Genomic DNA, 27,793 nt, shown 5'->3' with positions numbered 1-27,793 from the left:
TTATATACAAGAAAAATCAAACGCAAACAAAGGCTGATCCACAAATTCTGACATGGATATCATAAGTTTTGTTAATCCCAAGAGGATATCAATGAGAACAATGAAAAATACCTTGAATTTTTCCCAAAACCTTTCAAATGTGCAGGTTTGTGCCTTTTCATACATCTCACTTGTGTAGAACCCTTTCTTCTCCACCATTGAGTCAATCTTCTCTAGTAGATCACTGACCTGCTGTCTGTCATCCAGATCTCTGTTATTGAAGACATGATAATCTCTACATTTCTTTATGACTCTATTGACAACTTTATTCTCAGCTATCTCTTTCTGAATTTTCTCACTGTTACATTCATCTCCATATGTGAAGAGGATTATCACATGCTTCAACACATCTTTACCAAAAACCTTCTGCACTTTCTTCAGTATGTCCTCCTCCTGCTTTGTGAACCTGCCGTACGGCACAACAAACAAGAAAGCATGAACTCCTGGAGCAGTGTGATGAACACTTCTCGCAAACTCCTTCGCCAGCTGCTCTTTAGGAAGATTAGTAGAAAAGAACCCAGGAGTGTCGACGACAGACACATTTCTGCCATTAATGACTGATTTCTCAATGCTAGATGTATCTGTGATAGCAGACAGGCTTCTTCCACACGTGAATCTGTTTTCTCCCAGTATGGTGTTTCCTGATGAGCTTTTCCCAACTCCGGTTTTCCCCAGGAGGACGATTTTAATGTGGCCATTGTCCTGCATCTGAGCTCCTACATTTCAGCGGGAGGAAGAAGAAGAAGTCAGAACAAAATCTCTAATCGCTGAGCAGTTGATTATTTAAGATACAAGTTTTTGTTCAGTCTATTCGGCTCACTAAAGGTCTCATTTATAAAAGTGGCGTATAAAAAAGCAGGGGTGTAAACATGCGTATGCAACTTCCTCTGCAAAAGGCACATCTTACATTTTATAAGGCGGCTCATGTGACTCTTCACCTGACTCTTCATCATAGATGAATAAACTCAAAGGTATTCTGGTGCACGTTTAGTTTTAAGAGTTTTCTACACACATTATCAAGATCAAACCCCAGGGCAAAAAAGAAAAGAAGAAGCCAAAATGAAACACTTTACAATAAATGTGATTCACTGCTGATGTAAAGCTGAATTTTCAGCATCGTTACTCCAGTGTTCAGTCTGACGTGATGCATCATATAATAACTGATCATAACAGAGCAGCAAATCTCTATATTCTGATGATTTCTGAAGGATCTTGTGACAGTACCGCACTATATTCTGCTCTTAATCACAATAATAAATGACTTTACTAAATTGTTATACATGTATGTGAATAATATTTCACGATGTTTCTGCTTCTGTAGTTTTTTGATCTAATAAATGCAGCCTTGGTCAACAAACAGTACTTACTACACTACTACTTACTACTGTCTTTCGAGCGCTGTTGTTAATCTTGTGTTCATTTTGTGTGTGATTCTGGATTTACCTGCTTTATGTGAAGGGTGAGATCTTCTGTGACGTATATATGCCTGTGTGCAAGATTATCAGAGACATTCATCAGTTTAATAACCTTTTGTCCAGCATTGACTTTACATGTAAATGAGTGTGCATTGATATTTGTAGTGATCTACAGTACCATTGTTCTGGTTTGATGATTTTAGCAGAGCTGAGCTGCAAAACCTGTAAAACAGCAAATCTGCAAACAGAGAAAATAATGAAAACTCCATTTCTATGAATAAATTCATATCTGTGTCAATTTTATGTCAATGGCTCCTTTAGAATTATTTTTACAAACAAAAAAAAAAAAAGAAATCATGACGTGTTCAACACTTATTCCGCTGTATTTAGAGTTCTTCTCATATTCGATTATCTTCGATTATATGATCCTACATAATGTAGAAGTGAGACTGAAGATGTGCAAACACTCACCACACAGCTGAGCTTCAGATGCTTTCACTTCTGTACACACACAGGTTTATAAACTTGTCTTAATCTCAGAAGGAAAGAGCTCAATCATTATTTACTGGACTAAAATGGGTGGTTCAGATGTTAGTGGATGTTGCATTCTTCAAATAAGTCATTAAATCTCGTGTCATTAAGGCGAGTCTCAATTATTCATATTATTCAGGTCTTTATCAGTGATTCAGTTCCAGTAATTCATATTCAGTGTCTACCTTTGTGTTCTTCTTGGGTTGGGCAGAGGTATTATGTGAAGCCATTAAAGAGCTACTTCACTTATATAGGAAAAATCGCTCAGTATTTACTCACACTCGTAATGGTTTGAAACCCCTTGAAGATCTTTCCTCTGTTGAACACTAAAGATGAAATTCTGAGAAAACTGAAAACTGGTAATCACTATCTGTTTAACTCAGAATGAGGTTACTGTTTCTAACCTTACGAGATTGTAAGATTTATCGACAATGTGAATAAACGTAGAGGAATTTCTCAGTCCTACTTGAAAGCTAGTTTGCAGTCATGAAATTGCAATCCAACCTGCAGAGAAAGATCCTCATGAGGAAATTCATCAGTGTTTTAGTGAGAAAATGACATTTGTGTAATAAACCAAAACTCACTGAATGTTGAGAATCTGGAATAATTACATTGAGAGACATTGATGTTTTCTGCTTATCCTGTGAATTCTCTCTGACTAAGAGACGATGGAAGAAGCTATTCATGGTAACACACGTGACACCACGGTAATACTCTAAACCTTCTTAACAACACGTGACATGAACTCTACTGAAGAACACTGATGAGGACAAAAAGAAACACAAGTGATGTGTCTCACCCTGAATCTGGGAATTTAGGGTTACTCACCGTAGTAAGGTAACTTACTGTTAACCAGGTGACTTATTTTTACATTTTTGTCTGTTAAAAGCACCTACAATTTTCTCTTACAGTAAAGGACAAAGCAGTCTTGCTCAGCCTGATGAACTAGACTCAGAAGATGATGAAGATTATTAACACAATACTATTATTGAGACTAGAGAGAGGATGGTGTATACCCCATGATTCAATCCAGATTCTCTCTCTCTTTTTCTCATATCTATATATATATATAATTATTGTAAAAGTTCGGCGAAATTTGGATGAGAAACACAGGAGAAACCATTTTTGCAGCATAAAAGTATTTTTTATTATACTCGATATTTTTGTATTTAAAAAAAAAATCTGTGAAAGTATGTATGTAAAATCTTATATTGTTGCGATCACCATCCTCTAGGCTAAAAGATGAACCCATTTTGAAAGATGTAAGAAACACACAGTGACTGCCAGCCAGTTTTGAGGAAAACATGACACAGCAGGGTTAGTTGTAACAGGGTGTTACAGTTAAGCCACACACTGTTGGACACCAATTAAACTAACAAAATAATTGATGAATTTTGGGTGTAATGTTGAAATTTTTTTAAATAAAATGTTTTTTAATGGAAAATATTGATTTAATAGAATTAAATAAAATTATTTCTAATAATGCGGTTAAATTGCATTGTACAATAACGGATAATAAAGCAAATAAATTCAAATGTGTTTATCCAATAGATACATAAATAAACATGCTGTGCTATGTAGAATAAAAATAAATTGAGCTAAATACTGAGGAAATATAGCTAATATTTAAAGTAAACTGGATTTAAATTAACTGTGTGAAATCTGCCTTTGTAAGCATGTGTTACATCTAACCCCCTGACTGTTACAACTCGCCCCGCAGGTGGGGTAAACAGTATCATTTATACTCCGGGCACTTTTGTCAATACTGCACAGAAACCACAGGTCTGGCGATCACACAACCAGTGCTCATTTGTAGGAGAGGCTTGTGTGTTGTTGGTAAAAAACAAATGGTTTGTCTAACCCCATTACTCTGTTCATTATTTGACCAAAACCAATAAGTGTTACTGTGTGCCCCGCTCTCTCCTACCTGTTACAAGATGCGGAAGAAGCAGCTCTGCCTGCAGTCTGGGCCTGAAGGTCAAACAAATCTCGCATGGTGATGTCAATTGTGAAATGTCCGGATTCATCCTGGGCCAGTACATCACCTCCCTAGCTCTCCTTTTGCACTTTTCTTCTCCCAGGTGTCCTTTGTGACATTTTTCTAAGCATTTCTTTCCTAATGTTCATTGGGATGACAAATTTGCTGCCTTTGACAACCATCTAAAACTGTGAGTTCTGATCTGCAAGCCCAAGAATCTTTAATTCTTACAGGACAGTCTTTTTATTTCTTCCGGCCATCCTTGCTGTATAGCCACCTTCAGTTCTTTCATTATTTCGTCCTTGTCTGTCTCCAGTTTTATCTGTTTCATCCTGTCAACAGACACTGGGAGTGAGGCTACTCCCATATCCACAGTTGAGGTCAGAATTATTCGCCCCCTTGTTTATTTTTTCCCCAATTTCTGTTAAACAGAGCAGATTTTTTCAGCACATTTCTAATTATAATAGTTTTAATAACTAATCTCTAATAACTGATTTATTTTCTCTTTGTCATGATGACAGTAAATAATATTAGACTAGATATTCTTCAAGACACTTCTATACAGCTTAAAGGGACATTTAAAGGCTTAACTAGGTTAATTAGGTTAACTAGGCAGGTTAGGGTAATTAGGCAAGTTATTGTATAATGATGGTTTGTTCTGAAGACTATCGAAAAAATATATATTTTAAGGGGGCTAATAATATTGACCTTAAAATGGTGTTTAAACAATTAAAAACTGCTTTTATTCTAGCCGAAATAAAACAAATAAGACTTTCTCCAGAAGAACAAATATTATCAGACATACTGTGAACATTTCCTGAATCTGTTCAACATCATTTGGGAAATATTTAACAAAGAAAAAAACTCAAAGGGGGGCGAATAATTCTGACTTCTACTGTACATAAGCTTTTATTTCTGTTGCACAGGTCTCTGTTCCTTCCTGTCCATCTACAGCACGAATGTGACATCCCTGACTCGTTTCTGCTTACCCAATCATCGCTCTCCCTCACAATCCACCTCCATCCAATCCCGTGAACCCTCACCGGCATTCTAATCACTTGCACCTGTTCCCCATCATCAAAGGACCCTATTTAAGCTCACCTTCTTCTCTCAGTCATCGGCTGGTATTGAAGTCGGATGGTTGTCCTAATCTTCACTCCTTCGTCTTCTCCCCTTCTTCCGTGGATGTTCCTTATGAGTCTCGGAGTCCTTCATACTGATCAAGGGAAGTGAATATTCTTATTCGATGTTTACTAGAAGATCTGCCATCAATCTGATGAACTGTGTAGACAAGTTCAATTCAATTCATCTTTATTTGTATAGCGCTTTTACAATGTAGATTGTGTCAAAACAGCTTCACATAGAAGATCATAGTGAATAGGAACAGTGTAGTTCAGTTTGTAGTGTTTAAGTTCAGTTTAGCTCAGTTCAGTGTGGTTTAATAATCACTACTGAGAGTCCAAATATTGAAGAGCAAATCCTTCCATGCGCAGCTCCACAAGTTCCAAACCAAGCAAGCCAGTGGCGACAGTGGAGGAACAAACTTCACCAGTTGGTGAAAGTGAAGAAAAAAAACTTGGAGAGAAACCAGGCTCAGTTGGGCACGACCATTTCTCCTATGGCCAAACTTCATGTGTAGAGCTGCAGTCTAGGTGATTCCACGAGTTGATGGGATCTTTCACATGCGTATGTAATTGCTAGCAGTTCCTTCTCTATTTGCGTGTATCTTGTTTCTGTAGCAAATAATGCTCTGGATGCATAGGCCACTGGCTGACATACGTCGTTATACTGCTGAAGTAACACAGCACCTACGCCAGCCACACTGTGATGCATCGGTTGAAATTTTATGTTCCCCTGGTAGGCATCCCAAGCTCTCAAAATCATCTCCGTATTCGTCGAGGAGTGTATCATTGTCTGTGTCATTTTTCACATTAGCCACAAAGATTTTCTTTACTAAGTCTAGTTGCTCACATGATTTTAAGCTCAAAATTGGCTGCACTTTGTCTACAATCATCAATAAGACATCTACTGTGCAACTGTATTTCACTGGCACTTCCTCTCTGGTATATCCAGTGACTTTTATTTTGACTTTGTGTAATTTTGGCTTCTGTCTGAGACTTTTGTATTCTTTCTCTGATATCAGGTTCACTTGGACATCTGCATCCAATTTAAATGACACTATTGTACTATTGACTGTTAATGGTATAAACCATTCTTCTTTGGTGATGCTGCTGACATTAAAGCATGTACAAAAAATGTCTGTTTTGTTCCACAGTGTGTACTTTAATTCCAGAAGTGATTGCTCTTTCCACACTTATTACACGTTTTTCCAAACTCTGGTCACTTTCTGGATTCGTGGCGGCTGCCGCACTTTCCACATTCTTATTTATTTGCTTCTGTTCTGTTTGCTTCAGTTTGTGAAGGCTTTATATTTTTTAGGGCATGTACCATTTTATCTTGTTTGTTTAATTCCTTTGCCTGCGCATGAGAAGTCTCTACTGCTCTGCATATGTTTACTGCTTTTTCAAGCAAAAGATCTTGCTCTCACTGCAGTGTCTCTCTTACGGCGTTGTCCGGAAAGTCACACACTACTTTATCCCTTATTAGAGATTCGCGCAGATCGCCAAAGTCACAGGTTTTAAGAATGAAGCTCCGCTTAACATTGACCAAAGCTTTCTCCCACTTTTTGATTGCAAGAGAGGAATTTGTACCTTTCATAAGTGATGTTCTGCTTCAGTACAAAGTACTCTTCAAATCGGTCCATGACGTTTTGTAGCTTAAACTCATACACTGGTATTTGGACACTGTCTAGTGCATCTTCGCCAGTGACATGCAGCAGTATAGATGCTTATTTTCCCGTTATAACCTCCTACCCCACTTTCATCCCTTGAGTATTTGATGTTTAGTCATCTGCAGCTTTTTCACTCCTGCAGGTTTGAGTTTAGCCCACTCTCTCATTTCTTTAGACTTACTTTTTCTGTAATCCATGCGAGGGAACCACTTCTGACACCATGTTTTATTTACATTTTTAACTGACAGGCTCAAATACATTCAATCCTTTTCAGTCCAGCCATCTTTATTTCTTCACCTTCATTGAACACACCCCCTTAAAGCCCCACGCATAACAACACAACATGTAGGCCTAAAGCACGAAAGCAAGAGAGAACACTAAGTCTGTAAATCCGTATTCTTTCATTTGCACGTGAGCAGCCAGTGTTTTGAGCACGCACAAGAAGTTTTGTGTGCGAACAGTGTATCCCACATGGAAAGAACCTATATAAACATATATGTTTTAATATAGGTTTTGATATAGGTCTTTGATAAATGTGACATATATAAAATTGGCCGTTTTCCTATACTATATGTACATATATGTTAGTAAAATTATTAAAATACAGCTAGACAACATTATTTAAAAGAAATTTAAATAATACAAGACATAAATATAGCACAAGAACAAAAATAAGGCAAAAAACAACAATAAAAAAATGACAAACCATTTTGTTATACATTTCTTAATTTTCCACTATCTTCATAAAAGAAAGAATTGACCTTGTAAATGTTTCAGGAAAACATGTAGACATCATAGCTTTCCATCTCCTCTCACTTATTTGCCATAGTTAAAATCCATAACATGCCAAATACAAGCGATACCAAATTTAAGTGGCACATACATACATTTTTTACATTTTTTAAGTTCCTTCTTACCCAGATAGCAAACCTAAGTTAAATTAACATTGAATAAATGTTAAAACATCAACCAAACTATTTTTTAAACCACGTTAAAACTCATCATTGATTTTTAGCCAGTTTTGCACCCTGAAATAATGTTAATTCAATGATAATAAATAGATCAAAATGGTCACAAAATCAATATTTATTCAACCAAAGTTAAATCACTATTTACACTGAAACCAACACTGAATAGGTGTTAAAACATCAACCACACTATCATACAATTAATGTTGAAATGTAAAGTTGAAGTTTTAGCCAGTTTTGCATCCTGAAATAATGTTTTTACAAAGAAAACCAAAATAAATAGATTAAAATGGTCACAAAATCAGCATTCGTTCAACTAAAATTAAAGCAATATTTACATTAAAGAAAAACCACTGAAACATCATTAATTCAGTCCTGCTGTACAGTATGATTTTATTCCAATGAATGTCGCCTCCTTTCAATCAGAGACCACCGGGCTGAAAAGAGGAAAACTAAAGTATATAACTCTATATTGCACACAATATTTTAACTCAACTTATAACACTTAGTTAATTTTGTTTGTTCTACCCACATCATTTAGAAAAGTTCAGCTAATTAAACCAATAAGTTCAGCAAACATGTGAAGAAAAAAGAGAAGTTTTGGGAAAAAGCTGTTTTTAAAAAAATGTTAGTTGAACTTTTGTAAAACTCTAAATAATCCACAAAAAATAAACTAAGCTGTATTTGTTGAGTAAAAAAATATTCATTTATTCATTCATTCATTTTCTTTTTGGCTTAGTCCCTTTATTAATCCGGGGTCGCCACAGCGGAATGAACCGTCAGCATTTGTTTTATGCAGCGGATCCCTGGGAAACATCCACACACACTCATTCACACTCATACACTACGGACAATTTAGCCTACCCAATTCACCTGTACCGCATGTGTTTGGACTGTGGGGGAAACCGGAGCACCCGGAGGAAACCCACGTGAAACTGACCCAGCCGAGGCTTCTTGCTGTGAGGCGACCGCACTACCTACTGCGCCACTGCATCACCGTAAAAAAATGTTTTTTAAATTGAGGAAACAATACAATGTTATGCACGATGCTTTGCAAAACATTCCTAACATGTTTTTGCTATTTGAAGGGTTTGTTCAATTTTAACTTATTTTTTGGATCTTTTCCAAACATTCTCCAAACAATTAAAATGTTCAAAACACATGTACAGTTGTACCTACATCTGATTGCTCTGTTGTGAAACATTAAAGAAGATCACATCACAGAAAAACATCACTCCTGAAGAATAATGAGTCTTTGAAATGCAGCTTTCCTAAATCTTCATGAAAATTAGCTGGATTAAGGTGTGTCTTAGTCCTTTGGAATAGTTTACGGTCAAAGCATAAAGTTCAAAATATGTTGCAAAAGCATTTGGGAAACCTTTGACATCCGAAAATCATTGTGCCCTCCACCAGTATCACAGCCATGTTCACAACATCCTCTGGGAAGGCCTGGCTCACCATCAAGATGCCCACTTTGAAAATGTCTTTTTTCATCATCAGGTGGCTGAAAAAAAAAAACAGATTCAGCAGTGGAACGGGTTATTTTCTCATCACTTTGAACATACAGTACCAAAATAAAGAACTTGTAGTATTTCAATTGTTGCAGAAATAAATAACTGCTTAGTTCATTTAACTGATTACAGTAGCGGCTTGAAAAACAAAACCGTGGCTACCTCATAGACTCCTATTTTTATTCTGAACATTCAAATACTGTGACGGATTGGCCAGGCTCTTCCACCAGTATCACGCAACGAGCATCCTCACCTGAGTATTAACCACGCACAGCTGCACCCAATCACTCAGACTCACTATATAAGCACACACCTCACCTCACTCATTGTCCAGTCTCGTTCCCACGAAGCGGACTCATAGCGAGTACCTCCTGGTAGTCACTATCACTATATATCATCGTCTGAACTTACCTGATCTCTGTTTCCTTCCAGTCTGTCCAGTGTTCCCGGTGTCCTGTCAGAGTTGTGTGTGTCGTCAGTCTGTCTTCCCCGCAAGCCCTCTGGTGTGTGCATTCGGTCTTCCTCAGTGTCTGTCATCCATCCTGCCCCAAAGAAGAATCATCAGCTCAACCGATCTCCATTCAATTCCCCATCGTAATCCTTTTGTGCTCCGCTGTTGTAATAAACATCTTTCATCATATACTCACCTTGTTTGTCCGTCTGCTTCCCTAACAAATACAGTAATGTTTAAACTACAATAAATTATTATAGTATAGTAGTCTCGTTACTAATGTAATGTTTTCTCACCTGTCAATGACACGATGTAGTGGAGTAATGCTTTCTCTGATCATCCAGTCTGTCTGCGTTCCTTAGTTCAGAAAGCTTTGGATGGGGATCTGAAAGGGGTAGGGTGTGCGATTTCAGTGCTTCTCTATCATTTAAGTCTTCTTTTTAAGACAGACGCCTGTGGGATAAAACACCCACATCAACCCAGTTACTTTATTTAGTTTGAATACATGTTAACAAAATTAACTGATTCAAAAGGTGATTCAAAATGAACCGAAGCAAAATGTGTCCATGTAAACACACTTAGGAAAAATATAGGCATCAGTAATTGGTTTTGCCAAATAATAAATATAAAAGCATCAATATCAAAACAAATAACCTGAACATTTCACCTCTTAAACTTGCAAGTGTACTGTCATCTCCTGTATGAAGTACAGAGGGTCCAGCACAACTGCCTGAGTTCTGAAAGAGCAAACACATTCTTGGTAAAATGACAATAAATGCAATGCTAAATATAAATCATTACTTATTTTTATGGTAAAAAATGCAGTACTGACCAGTCAGCATCAATGTCATGATCATCATATTACAATTCTGAAATTACTTGAATTGAAAAGCATTTTGGGTTGGGGTTTGTTTCCTCTTCTGCCTCCTCTTACTGAACTTGCCTGCTCTTTATCTGGTGAAAAATAATATTTACCCTTCCTGTCATGTTGGGGTCAAATCTGACCGATTTAAAACTTAAATCACTCATAAATCGTGTGTTTTACATCTGATTGCCTCAAGGCCTCATGATATCCTCCACACTGTGCACTTGAACATATAAAAGTGATGCTCACCTCTTTCATTGAATTTTGAGTGTTTTAATCAACCTTGTTACACCTGTGCTGTTCCCGGTCAAAAGTGACCGCCATAGGAAATGAATGAGTATCCAAACTATATTCATTCATTAGACAGAAAACATCCCCACACACACACTACCCCAACTCACTCACTCACTCATTCACTCACTCATTCACTCACTCACTCACCCACCCTCTCACTCACTCACTCACTCACTCACTCACTCATTCACTCACTCACTCACCCACCCTCTCACTCACTCACTCACTCACCCACCCTCTCACTCACTCACTCACTCACCCACCCTCTCACTCACTCACTCACTCACCCACCCTCTCGCTCACTCACTCACTCACTCATTCACTCACCCACCCTCTCACTCACTCACTCACTCACTCATTCACTCACCCACCCTCTCACTCACTCACTCACTCCCTCACTCACTCACTCAGGGATTTCTTTGCTGCATGTTTATTAAATGAATGTTAAATGACTCTACAGCAGTGGTTTCCAAAGTGGAGGTCATGGGACAATGACACTGGGTGGAAAGTCTAATACATTTTATTAAACTATTAGAAAATACATAATGTATCCTTAACACACAAAAACAGTAGGTAATAGTTTAAAAAAAGCAACAACACGCTAATAAAAAGCCATCAGCCTTTCAATTCATTTTGCATGGGATTGCGCCCCCTGGTGTGTTCACCTTAGATTAACAACACAACAATAGTGTCAGCAGCAGCAGATTGATTTTAAAGCTCAGGTTCAACTTTCTGACAGCTTTATTTGGGAATCAAATACATTAAAAATAAGTCAAGATCACAACCGAAGATGGAGGATGACCTCGGAGTGGTGGTCTCCAAAATTAAAGCAAGAAACTGTGTGCTGTAAGCATTGTCTCAACCAGTATCATTAGGCGAGGTTAACATTAAATTAAACAAATTAATAAATGATTATTAACAATTATATGGTTGTCATCAATATGCTTGTGTTAATATAGACCTATTGTTGTGTGTGCAACGTTTCTATATTTATAACCACTGAGGAGGATAGTGGGCCCCCCCCGAGTCACTGGCGTTGTTGTTTTGAAAAGGAACAAACTGCTTGGACTTGAAATTGATGCACATTACATCAGCGTGATCTGTCGGAGGACAGACATATTTCAACAGTACAGTGATTTCATCTGCATCTTCTCTGAGTGGTTTCGACTGTGATGTGAAAAGATCTGTGACTAACTTTGGGTGTCAACTCAAAATCTGCTCATTACTCCTAACTTTGACAATATGAAGTGCTAGAACTCATTGTTGAGCAGTGAATGAAATGTTATATGAGAATTACCACAGACTTATGGATTTAAAAATCATATCACTGAGTCACTGCTGTGTTTTTTAAGCATTCTGCTACAATTATTGTAATACAGCAGAATTCACACTAGGTGGCGCATACAGGCTATTAGCAAAACATGTAGCAAAAGTCAATCTGCCTTGTATATCTGTTTAAATTCATTATATTTCTGATAATGATGTCTCTTAATCTTTAACAGAGCAGTGAATTGTGCTGAATCTTTTATGAGAACTACATCTGACCTTAACTCTGACACCACTTCTACTTCACTGGCTGTTTAGCTCTATCAATATGCAAAACGGTCAGCCAATCAGAGCAGTGGGCGTATACTTCTGCTTCTACAGTTGGCCACACCTATTCACAGCACAGACAATAGTCAGTTACTTCTAAAGTATGTGTTCTGGTGTCAAAATAAACGTTGATTACAATAGAAGTGGACCCATAGAAGAGTACAAATTTACAACCCAAGATACTGTAGTTCATGACCTCCTTAATTACTATTTCATTAAGTGTATTTAAAAAGTATTTTTTTATGTAATATAAAGCATTTTAGCTTAATTCTTGATTCGCCTTCTCTGTTTTTCAAAGCTATTCCCTCAGCCGAACTTGTCTGCTGAAATCAGTGTGTCTTTTAAATTTTACTACACACGTGTGTTTAGATGAACTGCTCCCATTCAGGAGAAAACCTACCAGCATGAACAGCCTGGGCTGGATATGGAACTGCTAGGCAAAATATATATGTTGGAGGCATCACTAGGATTTCTGTTTTACATCTCTATTGTAAAAATCAGTCATCAGTGGATTTTGGAAAAAGTGGAAAATAGTCAAACCGACTAACTGAAACTGTTATAAATAACCAAACACAGCTAGAAACATCACAGTTTATTGCAAAAACGTATTTCAGATATAGTTCAAACTTGATCTCATGTGAAAAAGAAAGTGAAGGGTATTTTAATTACAATTTTAATTAGCCTTTGATAATCTGAAAACAATCTGTAAACCAAACTGTTAATTATGTTATGATATCTATTGGCTAGATGTCTTAATCTTTCTGCATTTGTAGGAAGGCAAATGATCATATGCATTTGTTTATATGGCAAAACATGTCTTTTTCCACCAAGAAGGTCCATACTGATAAGATCAGACCCTGGTTAACATGTGGACTTTGGGGGTGTTACGATGTGGTCACATGTTTACACTAATATGTTTTAGTTTTAAAACACATAATTTTTGCTACGATTCCACCTTGCCTCCACACTACACTGAAGTTTGAGCGCCGAAAATGCAGCATTTTGAAAATGTTGAAGAGGCCGTTTTCATTTTAAAACGTTGCTGCATGTCAGTGTGGATAGTTGCCTACACAAATTTACATTTACATTTAGTCATTTAGCAGACGCTTTTATCCAAAGCGACTTACAAATGAGGACAAGGAAGCAATTTACACAACTATAAGAGCAGCAGTGAACAAGTGCTATAGACAAGTTTCAGGTGTGTAAAGTCTAAGAAGCAAAGCATTAGAAATGTTATTTTTTTTGAGAGAGAGAGAGAGAGTACAGTTAGTGGTATAGCCAGAGAGGCAGCTAAGATTAGGAAGGAAAGTGGAGACTAAACAGTTGAGTTTTTAGTCATTTCTTGAAGACAGCAAGTGACTCTGCTGTTCTGATGTAGTTAGGGAGTTCATTCCACCAACTGGGCAGATTGAATGTGAGAGTTCGGGAAAGTGATTTCTTCCCTCTTTGGGATGGAACAACGAGGCGACGTTCATTCACAGAACGCAAGTTTCTGGAGGGCACATATATCTGCAGAAGTGAGAGCAGATAAGAAGGAGCAAAGCCAGAGGTCACTTTGTAAGCAAACATCAGAGCTTTGAATTTGATGCGGGCAGCAACTGGCAGCCAGTGCAAACGGGTGAGTAGCGGAGTGACATGTGCTCTTTTGGGTTCATCATAGACCACTCGTGCTGCTGCGTTCTGAAGCAGCTGAAGAGGTTTGATAGAACTAGCTGGTAGCCCGGCTAGCAGAGAGTTGCAATAGTCCAGTTTGGAGAGAACAAGAGCTTGAACAATGAGTTGAGCTGTATGTTCAGATAGGAAGGGTCGGACCTTTCTGATGTTATAGAGTGCGAATCTGCAAGATCGAGCAGTTCTAGAAATGTGGTCAGAGAAGTTCAGTTGGTCATCAATCGTTACTTCAAGGCTTTTTACCATTTTGAATGCAGTAATGGTTGCTCCATCCATCTGGATTGAAAAGTTATGGTGTAGAGTCGGGTTGGCAGAAACTTCAAGCATTTCTTCAAACACCCATGTATATACCAAACTATTAATAATGAAATCATTCATATTTTATCTATATTTGAGCTGTACATAACAGTATATTTGTGGTTCTGTCTCTTATACAGTGAGAGGTGAACACATTGACTTCAGAAGACACACAGGCTGTCAACTAAGAGTGAAACATGACTGGCCCTACTGCTACCATGTTCATCATGTACAGGAGAACTTCAGCACGGTCCACTCCAGTTCTTATATACAGTTTGTAAGATCCCTTTCCTGGAGACACACACATTCTTAATGGTCACATCTGTGTATTTTGTTTAGATATGAAACTATACACAGCATTATGCTGAGCATTGATGAAAAACTTAATTAAACAGATCTCTGACTAGCCTACTAAAAATCAATCGACTGCTAAAGCAACAACTCCAGCAACAAGCTCTACCAACAGCAGCTAAAACATCAATACATTACCAACTTTCCAAGCAAGAATTCCGCCATCAACGCCACCAAAAAAATCCCTATAAAAAATGAATAAAATTGCTTAAATTCTTCTGTATTTCCTATTTTGTTCTGTAGTTTTGTTGTTCTGATGATGTTGATGCTAATGGAGCTATTCTCTTTGCTCTGACTCTCCTCAATCTCATCTCGTATTTGTTTCTCCTCTTGTCATTTCCTCTCATCTTCTTCTATGTCTCCGCTCTTCTTCATCTTGTCTGAATCTCTGAGCGTCTTCAATCATCTCATTACTGTAGTGTCCTTCTCCATTCTGCTGTATCATTGAGTCAATCTTCAGCAGTAGCTCCTCATCCAACTCTCTGTTATTCTCATCGACACATGATATCTGCCTCCACACTGATCGACTACTGATCTTAATCCACTGCTGTCCTCTATCAACTCCTCTACAGACTCTCCATCCAGCAGATCTCCATAAGTGAAGAGAATGATGGAGTATTTCATGAGTTTTTAATGAGTGAAGTCTTTCAGCACTTCTTCACCAAACAACAACTCAATACATGTGGGAGAAGCAGGGTATTAAACTATTCTAACTGATCAAAAGTTACCTTTCCTTCTCAAACCCTGAGGAAAGCATTTCCAAACATGTGTGAAATACTAACCCCTGAAACCAGCTGAACCAACCTGAAACTAAGCATCCAGCACCATAATACAGCATTCTCTTCGGATTGTACACTGAAATACAGCAGTGCCTCTGTTTGGTTCATCACTACAAAGATCATGAACTGGCAATAGACACCAGACATGGCAAAGTTACATTAAAGGAGATCATGAGCAGATTAATTGTGTATGGTTAAAAGCACATGGTTGCTGTAAAACAAATGGCAGAAATGTGTATTAGAGGTTTAGCAACTCTCCGCCAAGAGGACACGTCCTGCTCTTGGAATGTCCCGGCAGTCATTGGTTAGCTTAGAAGGATTGCAAAACGTACGCAATAGTGAATATAATATAGTATATAATATGGTCATTTTTCAGCCTTCTCAACAGCATATTTGCTAGTAAGAACTCCAGTAACAGCTCAAAAGGCAGCTCTGGAAGCAGCTCCGATGGCAGCTCCGGAAGCAGCTCCGATGACAGCTCCGGTAGCAGCTCCGATGGCAGCTCCGGTAGCAGCTCCAGTACCAATGATTCCAGAAGCAGAAGCAGCAGCAGCAGCAGCAGCAGGAGCAGCTCCAGATAGAGAAGCTGCAATTGAAGCTCCACCAACAGAAGCTGAAAGACTTCCTCCTCCAGCACAAAAAGCTGCTACACTAGCTCCAGTAACAGCTCCAATTCCAGTTAAAGCCAGAGCTCCGATAGCTAATCCTCCAACAACACATCCTGCCATGCTAAAATGATCTTTGTATTTGGAAAAAAAGTTTAAAAATCCACTCTCCTCATTTAATTTAGCCTTATTCTCTGCTCTGATTCTCTCCTCTGTCTCCTTTGGCACTTTCTCAATCTCCTCTTGTCTTTGTTTCTCTCGTCTTCTCTGTTCTTCCTCACTCGGTCTCTCTGCTTTAAGATTTTCAGCTTCCCTTTCTGCTCTAAATCTCTCCTCTGTCTCTTTTTTCACTCTTTCAATCTCCGCTTGTATTTGTTTCTCCTCTTGTTGTTTTCTCTGCTTTTCTTCTCTTTGTTTCTTCTCTTCTTCCTCTTTTCTGAATCTCAGAGCATCTTCAAACATCTCATTACTGTAGTGTTCTCCTCCATTCTGCTGTATCATTGAGTCAATCTTCTGCAGTAGATCCTCCACCTGCTCTCTGTTATTCACATCTCTGTTGTTGAATAGCTGATATCTGCCTCCACACTGCTGGACTAGAGATCTTAATCCACTGTTGTCCTCTATTAGTTTCTCTACAGACTCTCCATCCAGCAGATCTCCATAAGTGAAGAGAATGATGGAGTATTTCAACACTTCTTCACCAAATATCTTCTCAATCTTCTGAGGAATCTGTTCCTCATGTTCAGTGAATCTCATGTTCACAGGAAACACAATGAGGAAAGCGTGAGGTCCAGGGCTGGAGATATACACACTTCTGGCGATCTCCATCATTAACTCTTCAGGTTTCATCTTTGTGTCAAAGAATCCAGGAGTGTCGACTACAGACACAGATCTGCCTGAAACTGTGGCTTGAGCTTCTGAACAAACGCAGGTTACTGAATTTGTGCTCATTACAGATGTGAACTCTTTCTGTCCCAGGATTTTGTTTCCAGCTGCACTTTTACCAACACCAGATTTACCCAGAAGAACAATCCGTCTGGAGGGAGGACTGGAGACACGAGAGACTGGCTCAATATTTGCTGTTATTTTTCTCTTCAGTGAATTCAGCTGTCGTATCTTTTCTCCTGCTGTATAAAAATGTACAACAGAAACTGAAAACCATTTCTAAACATTTCTAAGCCATTTTCATAAAAAGTGTAAAGAATATGTAATATTATCATAAAGTACTCACCCATTGAGTCAAGATAAGGCTTCAGTATTTTTGTAAACAGCATCTTCACTTGTTCACTCGGTCCCTCCTCCTCTTTCTTCATCTTCTTGTTGTTGAACACATGGTATCTGTGCTCATATTTCTGCACGAGTGTCTTCAGTTCTTCAGACTGATTAATAAACTCCTGTATCGTCGTGTTTTCTCCCTCCAGTTCATCTCCTCCAGTGAACAGAATCCAGCTGTTTTTCTGGTTGTTTTCTCCCAGGATCTTCTCAATCTTCTCCACAGCTTTTCTCTCTTCTTCAGTGAATCTGCCAGCTCTGATGACCAGCAGAAACACACAGCGGCCTGATGCACATTTCTGGAGGGTTTCGTTGATCTGCTGCCGAATCTCTTCTTCACTCATATCTATATCTGATAATCCTGGAGTGTCGTAAACAGTGACCGGTAGTTCACCGAATGATCCAGACTCCACAGTGACGTCTTGAGTGACACTTTTCTCTGTGATGAAAGCTTGTTGACCCAGGATTGTGTTTCCTGATGAGCTTTTTCCAACTCCTGTTTTTCCCAGCAGGACCACATTTAACCCGGGCATCATTTCTCTCATTTTCAATGCATCAACCCTGAAAACAAAAAGATGCAAGGATAAAAAAGTGAAATTCACTACTAATTATAATCCCACAGAGTGCCAAATGTAAAAGTGTGTCACACGTCTGCTTTTGAGTGAAGGTCTCAGCCATTAGATCGCCTGCAGATCGCCTGGCTGCAGTACAAGTCATAAAGCTGGCTCCTTCGGGTTAATGAAGGAGACTTGAGCCCAAATAAAAAAATTAATCACACTTGCAATAAAATGTCCTGAATGATGGTTCTGGTCAATTACGGCACTGGTTATCAGCTGATATAGGTGCAGATCTTCATTTCTGTAAACAGTTTGTTTTTAGCAGTAAATTAATGCTGGGCATGTCATCGTGATTGAAAGTTCTGATTGACAGTTTCTCTAAACAGACCTTCGGAGCTTCGGCAGGAGACTGAAGTGTTATTATTCCATTTCAGTGTTATTTTACCATGATAAAATGAGTTCAGCAGTAAACTAGAGTTTCTGACATACAGGATCTGGTGGAGCACTGTTTATTCGGTAAGGTCAAGGCTTTATCTGGCTTTGTTAGTTTGGTGATACACGCCTAGCGATGACGGGGAAAATACAGGTGGTCATTATCTAGCAGTAATTCTCTTTATGGGTCTGAAATAATAATTAAGAAGACATAACTAATGTTAGTCGATCTCCACAATGATCTCCTGTAAGGTTATTTGAACTTGATTTACAGGACGTCTCTGCATTTTTGAGTTTTCAGCCTGATCTCACGAAAAAACGTAAGTATTTTACGTTTTGACAGTTTAGTGGCTAATTCGTACGAATTCGTACGAGTTCAGTCGTACGAAATGGTACGATTTTAAAAAGGAGGCGTGGCACCTAACCCCGCCCCTAAACCCAACCGTCATTGGAGGATGAGCAAATCGTACTAAATTGTACGAATTAGATCGTACGAATTCGTAACAATTAGCCAGTAAAAAAAAAGTTACGAATTGCCGTGAGATTGTGTTGGAGTTTTAGCATGATATTGAGTTAATCTGCTGAATTTGCTGTTATCAAATATTAATATTCTAGAAACTGAATCTTATATAACAAATAGAGCTGTAAATGTTATATATTATTTATATACATTATTTACTGTTGGCTTTTTCTTTTAAAACTCCTAATAAACTTTAAAATGAAGGTAAATTCCTTTTTGTCAGATATAATGAAGACATCGAATAAACCACGGAGGCAAAAAATAATAAACCATATACAAGCGATGTTGCAGCAGCTGATAAACATCAGTTGATGCATTAATATTGGGAAGTTTATTGTACAAATTGACGAGGATTATTTTATATAGTGCAGCGATGGGATGTGGAAATATTCTGTTGATATTTAGAAATGTTGCTGTATTTATCTTTTAAACACATGATTTTTTCCCCTCATGGTAAACCGTTATCTATGGTGTGTATATTTATAGAGCTGAAGTTGGTTTTATATTTAGCAGTCTCTATATTGTTTACCATGTTACTTTGAATATTCGATCTGAATTAGCAAGCATGACTTGTAAACACCATTAACACTATCTAATTGACTGTGAACAATGCTGTACTTTGATAGTCATTTTCTGCTAATATGATTTTCTTTATTTAGAATTTGCAAAGAATACTTTTCTGAAATTATATTATTAAGGAGAATGTCTATAAGTGCCAATATAAAACCAACTTTACCTCTATTGTATATTTTGGGTCCTGTTGATGTCTAATTAAAAAAGTAAAAACCTTTCTAAAAATGTATGTGTTGTATATATGTTATTGTTCATATTTTGTTCATAAGTGCTATTACTTCCCCTATGAAGATAACAAATACTAACAACCCTGTTATAAGAGAACTATTATTTGTGCTCATATTAGTCTAACTCAGGCTAGAGTGTGTGAAAGAGTGTTTATTTCTGCAGTCCAACATGTATTGCTTTTATTAAATTATAACTGCTTTCATCACTCAGTTTTTAAGTCATATATTATTATGTGTTTTTAAATGTAAGTGCTTATATTTATATTAGCGAGCCTTTGTTGTAGTGCAGATACCGGCGGTCAAGTGAGAAGTTCAGGGGGCATGGTTGATTTGATGTACAAGCGTTTAGTTGAAAGCTTGATTCCGCACCTCTGGCTCTACCAGCCAGTCCTTCTGTGCATGCCCAGGCTCCAATTTCAGCAGTCTCAAGGCGTTTTGCCTTCAAAGTGTTCAATGGGAAAATGGGCTGTCGCATCGTCCATATTTTATAAAGTCATTAGTAAAAACTTAGTCTTCAGTGTATGTACTTCTGAAGGATTATAAACAGGATGTATATACAATGAGGATGTTGTTGGTGTCAATGAAGGAGTTATTATTTATTGCCTAGTGTAGTAGTTTAGACATTGGTCCCACTCTTTAGTCAAGGGATGCTTCTCCTCTATCATTGACTGATCATCACTGGTGTGAAGTTCATTCACAAACTACAGGAGATTCATTAGAGCTGCTCTACAGTGAATCTCATCCAACTCACAGTAATGAATCTTCACTCCAGATTTACCCTTCATGCCTAATTTTCTCTGTAAAACTGCTTTCAAATAATTTGCATTACATGAAGTGCTACAGAAATAAAAGCGACTTAAACATTTTATTATATTTCAGTTCTTAAGTGTGAAAATTTAACCTTTTTGGGAATGAGCTTGTCCTCTCATCTTTGTCTTGAAGCAGTTTGTCAGCTTCTATAATGTCGTCCACTTCTCTGGCTCCTCTGCAGCACTGTAAAACACAAAGAGCAAAAGTCAATCTCAGCATTTCAGCCAAAGACATGTTCATTATTCAGTGATTATCTTTATGTGTGTGTGATTCTTGAACAAATCATGTCAGTGTTTAGTCATCGATGTTAACACAAATTCATTATATCTGCTCTTGATTTGATGGAGGTTAAACTTCTCAATTACATACATATCAATTACATTAGATTATTTAACAAAACTAATTTTGTTGTTAAAGTGTCATTTTAGCTGTTTAAGCAATGATTTAGTACTAAACTATATTCTAGAAAGTAAACTGTAACTCCATAATACACTACTACAGAATGTACTGCATTTAGCATTTAATTGAGTGCATTTAGCTTTAAAGTGAAGCGTAAACTTGCTTTAAAAATGTCCATAATCTATGCAGAATAAAGTTACTAGAATACATTTGATGATGGAGGAAATGTAAGTACTTTACAAATGCATTCTCAAACATGAAACTGTTGCTGAACTTTAGTACATAAAGTAGCCAAATCCTTTCTGTTAAACTGGCCCTCAACAAAAGAAAAATAAATAAATCAATGTTTAGCATTTAACACCATTTACATGATGCTGTTTCTTTACAATGGGTTAAAGTAAAATAAAAGTTGAAATTAAAAATATATAATATATATAACAATTCACTATTTCCTTTTTACTTTGATGCTATTCAGGAGCCATGTGCACCGTTCTCTCTCTATTTGCTCTGCTGAGGGATTGAGACACACTGGTCAATATTTGATGACAAGACAGAACATATAGAGCAGTGGTTCCCTAACTTTTTGCTGTGTGCACCCCTTTCTAATATTTGACACCTGTCAAGCACCACTTTCTCCGATTAAACTCCACATTTTTACTACAATAACTAAATACACACATTTCTGTATACGCAATTAACATAAAAATAGCAAAATGTGTGAATTTAATGGAAGCTGACTACTTTCGCAGCATCATCAAGTACAGACAAAAGTTCATCTGGCATGTTTTCCATCGCTAGAGCTTCTTGGTGGATGCTGCAGTGTACCCAGGAAACCGATGGTGCAATTTTTCGGATGAAAGCTACTGCTTTGTTCCTCCAATTTTCCTTGAAAAAAAAAACTTACAGCCATCTTTTGTAAGTGGCTGTCTTGTTTGTAAGTGTCGGACCATATATGATGGCTTAAGACTGCTATTAGCTAAAACCTCACCACAGACTACTCACTGCGGATTTGGATTTTCTGCATCTCCAATCCATGTAAACTCGAAACCAATGTAACTGTCGCTATATTTGCGTTTCTTACTTGACATTTTCTCACTCTCAAGCGTAGGCCTAAAGGGCGTCACACACAGGATGCGCCGCCCAGTGCTGCAACACGGCGCACACATGAGAGTTCAAAGTATCGCACACCAGACGTGCACATTCGCATGCTATTAAAATGAAACTAATCAGATGGCGCTCTGTGGCACGGTTAAATATGAACAGTGTCCTGAGTCGTGGCTGGGCGCCACCGACTTGCGGCGCTGATGTGTGTGTACTCTGATAGAAACCTATGTTCAGAATTCTAAAATGCATGTCGCTGCATGGCGCTACGTGGTGCGTCACTGAGCGGCACTTCTGGTGTGTGACCCCCTTAATTATCTTCATCAGTGTAACGAGGAGACTGACACGGAGGGATCCATTATGCAGTATTTATTAGTCACAGTCAAACACAAACATCCCAATACGCACTAAAGTGTGAACACACATCAACAGTAATCAATAATGGTCTTGGGGCTGGCGGCTGACAGACACAGAGTGATTTACCAGGCATAGATCAGTGGCAGGCGGAGTGGTTGAGAATCCGTTAGACAGGCTTGGGTCGAGGGCAGGCAGCGTGGTTCAGAGTCCGTGTATAAAGCAAGGGTCGTGGGCAGGCAGAAGGCAACTCAGAGTCAGAAACAATCCAGGGTTATTCTCAGAAGATCAGACAGGAAAGAACGCTCAGTAATGCTGGCCGGGGCTAAACAAGACTTCGCAATGAACTGGTGTTTGAGTGTGGCTTATATAGGAAGCGTGGGTCGCTAACTAGATTCAGTTCAGGTGTGTGCACAATCAGTTTAGATGGATGATGTAATGCTTAAAAGTCCGGGGATGGTGACCTCTGCTGGCCAGTGAGGGGAATGACTGGGACCGAGTCGGTAACAATCAGTACATCTCTGTTGGATTTCTCTGTTTCCACCTGAGCCTCTTCACCTCGTTCATTATCCATACAGGGTTCAACGCTAAGGATTTTTTCTACTGGCCCGATCTGGCCAGTGGTTCAAATTTGTACTTGCCCTGGCAAAATTTTCACTGGCCCTGCCAAAATGAAGTTAATAGCTATTTTTTGCCACATACAGTATTTTAAATAATGTGTCAAAAGCCAAACATAATTGTAATACCTACCCTTTTTATTCAGCTTAACTTTTTTAATAAATTTGAAACTAAATATGTATATATTTTACTCTACCGGTCAAAAGTTTGCGGTCAGTTTTATTAATTTCTTACATATATTTTTTAAGGAAAATCATTCAGTTCATCAAGGCCACATTTATTGAATGTAAAAAAAATTAATTGTTAATTATTTATCAAAATTTTAAATGCCTGCTTTCTTGTTGTATGTAGTTTCAAATAAAGTTATTACTCCAGACAGTATTGCTTTTATTACTATTACCATTAATAATAATAATAGCAATAATAATTAATGTATAGAGTGATTTGTGAAGGATCATGTGACTCTAAAGAGTAGAGTAATGAAGCTGAAAATGTTTATTTAAAGTCACTGGAATAAATTATTAAATTAAATGATAAACTACTTTTGAACAGCAATTTTATAGTGCAATAATAACATTTCACAATTTTACAATTAGTGCTGTATTAAATGCAGCCTTGGTGAGCAGGAGAAGCTTATTTTAACATATTTAACAATCATACTGACCCCAAACTTGTGACCAGTTGTGTATAGAATATTTTATAAGTGAAAGTGTGCACTTTAATTTTGACACCCACAGACATCGTCACCAAATATAAATCAGAGAGGTCAGGCTTTCTCATACAGAGCCTCATTTCAGTTGTCAAGTTTTGTAAAAATCTATCTATGGAATTAATCTGTTAAAGAAACGTTGGCTAGAATTCTGCATTATAGGATTAAATTATAGAGAGACAGCATATGAACCGAGACTGCATCAGATCATAAAGCAGATCAATGTTGATCTTTCTTTCAAGCTGTCAGTGCAGAAATCAACAAAACAACTGGCCTAACACAACATATTATAAGATTAAAATATCAGATGGTAACTTTGGTCAATTTTCGTAATGGATAAACAGCACTCTGTAAAATTTCAGCATGCTTTCACTTTCGTATTAGACATGAAGCACATTTGCAGGTAGGAATGACATCTCGCCCTGCTCTCTCTATGTAGCCGTATATGTGGATGTATATAGCCTGGGTCGTTAGTTTGTTGGATTGTTTTGTTTTCTCACTACTATCGATCCGCTCAATCAAGCAGAGACCTCATTCATGCGATCTCGGACTGATTGATTTGGCGCGGATCTGATCGCGATTGCTGGATTCACATATGTCCTGCACTGGGCCGAACGTCTCGCCTTATTGTTAAGCCCGGCTATATATTTAAGGCTGCTGTACGTCTCCATAGAAACGGCCGATGTAGATGGTTCATCCCTACTGTCACTTGACTTCTTTAAAGTGCCAGTTTTTAACCAGGTGTCCATGTTGATGACTATAGTAATTGAAAACAACTTAGCGCCTAATGTGAAAGGGCGGGGCTATTGTGACAGACGTGGAACAGCGAGATGACTGCATAAGTTGTAAATTACAATTTGTAATGTGATTTTTTTGTTTCTCTCTCAGTGAATTTTTGTTCTCTCAGTAATATGACTTGTGAAGTTTACCCAAAATAAATGCATAAAAATAATAAAAGATCAAATTTTCCGCCATTACAAACATTTTCGGGTGCGCGCACCCCAGTTTGGGAACCGCTGATATAGAGAAAGCTAAAATTAATGCAAAACTGCATACAACTCATGAAGTTCCATTTAATTCACCTTTATTTGTATAGCGCTTTTACAATGTAGATTGTGTCAAAGCAGCTTCACATAAAAGGTCAAAGTAAATAGGAACAGTGTAGTTCAGTTTGTAGTGTTTAAGTTCAGTTCAGTTGAGCTCAGTTCAGTGTGGTTTAATAATCACTACTGAGAGTCCAAACACTGAAGAGCAAAATCATCAATGTGCAGCATCTAGAAAGCAAAAGTCAAGTCCAGGACATTTTAAGAGATTAAATTTTTTTTTCCCTAAAACACGACATGTTTGTGAAAAAGAGGATGTATGGTCACTCTATGTATATGGGGTGATCCCCAAAGGGGAGGGGTTTCCCATTATATGTAGGTGAATGGAGTCAGAAATTAAGCTCAAGGCCTCTTTAAAAGTGCGGAGGTTTCCCTTTGCTTCCGTTTCTCTCTGGCATGGAATAGTGGCGTATTTAAAAGTAAATCATTCTTTTAGTGGTATCCATGTGTGATCGGTGGATTACTCACCTGCACAGTTAACTGGCTCTCAACACAAGTGGTAAGTTCTCATAAATTTTTTTTTAAGTGTTTTTATTTAGAAATGTGATTTTAAACTTTAACGTGTGAATAATGATTCTTGCACGGTTGTTTTATCGAGATTGCCTGACTGTGCTACAGGGAAGCGATTCACTTTTCTTCTCGGGCACCTGATTGTGTGTGACCTGGTCGTGTCAAGGCAGAGTGTGTGGTTGTGTGTGTGCGCTTATATGGCGTGAAGGTGTGCTTATTCGTGTGATGTTGGCGCGTTTGTGAGTGTGCGTGTATGTGTGCTTTGATCTAACTATATTTCTGGTGGGTTTGTATTTTGTATAACCAGTTTTCAGCTAACGACCCTGCATCAGTGTGGAGAGGCTTAAAAGTTTTTACTAACTACAAGACACCAGCATCGACAGCAATAAACATATTGCAAACGAGCTGAATACATTCTACTGTAGATTTGACACCTTTGACCAGACACCTCACACCCGGCCGGACTATCTCCCTACACAGCCATCAACACCACATCAACACAGCCCGGACTATCTCCCTACACAGCCATCAACACCACATCAACACAGCCCGGACCATCTCCCTACACAGCCATCAACACCACATCAACACAGCCCGGACCATCTCCCTACACCGCCATCAACACCACATCAACACAGCCCGGACCATCTCCTGACACGGCCATCAATACCACATCAACACAGTCCGGACCATCTCCCTACACAGCCATCAACACCACATCAACACAGCCCGGACCATCTCCCTACACCGCCATCAACACCACATCAACACAGCCCGGACCATCTCCTGACACGGCCATCAATACCACATCAACACAGCCCGGACCATCTCCTGACACGGCCATCAATACCACATCAACACAGCCCGGACCATCTCCCTACATAGCCATCAATACCACATCAACACAGCCCGGACCATCTCCCTACACAGCCATCAACACCACATCAACACAGCCCAGACCATCTCTCTACACGGCCATCAATACCACATCAACACAGCCCGGACCATCTCCCTACACTGCCATCAACACCTCCAGCCATCTTCCTCTCCCCCCTGCTCTTCAGATCAGTGAGGATAATGTGCGTCAGATCTTCAGTAAACAGAAGAGAAGGAAAGCACCAGGGCCAGACGGTGTTTCACCAGCCTGTCTGAGAACCTGCGCTGACCAGCTGGCTCCCATTTTCTCCCATATCTTCAATAGATTACTGGAACAGCGCAAAGTTCCATCCTGCTTTAAGCGCTCTACTATCATCCCAATCCCGAAGAAGCCAAAGATCACAGGACTCAATGACTACAGACCTGTGGCCTCAATATCTGTGGTCATGAAGTCATTCGAAAGACTGGTGCTAGCATATCTGAAGGACATCACTGGACCCCTGCTGGACCCCCTGCAGTTTGCTATAGAGCAAACCGGTCTGTGGATGATGCAGTCAACATGGGACTGCATTATACCCTACAACATCTGGACAAACCAGGGAACTACGCAAGGATTCTGTTTGTGGACTTCAGTTCTGCCTTTAACACCATCGTCCCATCACTGCTTGAGTACAAACTGGCCCAGCTCTCTGTTCCTAGCTCTGTCTGTCAATGGATCACCAGCTTTCTGCCAGATAGACAACAGCTAGTCAGAATGGGCAAAATCACATCCGACAGCCGCACCATCAGAACTGGTGCCCCCCAGGGATGTGTTCTTTCTCCACTGCTCTTCTCCCTGTACACCAACGACTGCACTGCAAAAGACCCCTCCATCAAACTCATTAAGTTTGCAGACGACACTACTGTTATCGGCCTCATCCAGAACGGTGACGAGTCTGCATACAGACAGGAGGTGGAGCGGCTGGCGTTATGGTGCAGATACAACAACCTGGAGCTGAACACGCTCAAAACAGTGGAGATGATAGTGGACTTCAGGAGAAACCCCCCTGCACTCCCCCCACTCACCATCATGAACAGCACTGTGGCTGCAGTAGAGTCATTCAGGTTCCTGGGCACCACCATCTCTCAGGATCTGAAGTGGGACATTCATATAGACTCTATTGTGAAGAAAGCCCAGCAGAGACTGTACTTCCTTCGTCAGCTGAGGAAGTTCAACCTGCCACAGGAGCTACTCGTACAGTTCTACTCAGCTGTCGTCCAATCCATCCTCTGCTCTTCAATCACCATCTGGTTCGGCTCAGCTGCCAAAACCGACCCTCCGTAGACTACAGCGAATAGTCCGGACTGCTGAACGTATCACTGGCACAACCCTTCCTACACTTCAAGAAATGTACTCTTCCAGAGTGAGTAAAAGGGCTCGCAAAATCACTCTGGACGCCTCACACCCAGCACACTACCTGTTCCAACTGTTACCGTCTGGTCGGCGCTTCAGAGCACCAAGCACAAAAACAGCCAGACACAGGAAAAGTTTCTTTCCTCAGGCTGTCTACCTCATGAACAGTTAAATATTCCCCTACTGTGCAAAAAATATGT

At 38.9% G+C, this 27,793-nt stretch overlaps 2 protein-coding genes across 2 annotated transcripts in view; both read right to left on the bottom strand.

Moving 5' to 3' along the window:
- On the bottom strand, positions 1-777 carry LOC130220812 (GTPase IMAP family member 4-like). The gene has a single exon (XM_056453056.1). The coding sequence runs from the start codon at positions 745-747 to the stop codon at positions 1-3; it is 747 nt and encodes a 248-aa protein (XP_056309031.1). The 5' UTR covers positions 748-777.
- A 12,919-nt stretch (positions 778-13,696) lies between these two features.
- LOC130220763 (GTPase IMAP family member 8-like) overlaps positions 13,697-27,793 on the bottom strand; it is a 34,822-nt gene continuing 20,725 nt past the window's right edge. The window contains exons 3-5 of the mRNA XM_056453000.1: positions 20,622-20,713; positions 17,371-17,972; positions 13,697-17,266 (exon numbers count right to left, since the gene is read on the bottom strand). Of these exons, the coding sequence (XP_056308975.1) occupies positions 15,954-17,266; positions 17,371-17,972; positions 20,622-20,713 (2,007 nt within the window). The 3' untranslated portion in view covers positions 13,697-15,953. The remainder of the gene's footprint in view (positions 17,267-17,370; positions 17,973-20,621; positions 20,714-27,793) is intronic.

Source organism: Danio aesculapii, chromosome 3 (genome assembly GCF_903798145.1).
Source record: "Danio aesculapii chromosome 3, fDanAes4.1, whole genome shotgun sequence".
Taxonomy (NCBI): domain Eukaryota; kingdom Metazoa; phylum Chordata; class Actinopteri; order Cypriniformes; family Danionidae; genus Danio; species Danio aesculapii.
Note: the sequence above shows the minus strand (reverse complement) of the source record. Positions and strands in the feature narration are given on the sequence as shown.

Coding starts and splice junctions, on each gene's coding strand:
- LOC130220812 (XM_056453056.1), bottom strand. CDS start 747: ATGCAGGACAATGGCCACATTAAAATCGTCCTCCTGGGGAAAACCGGA.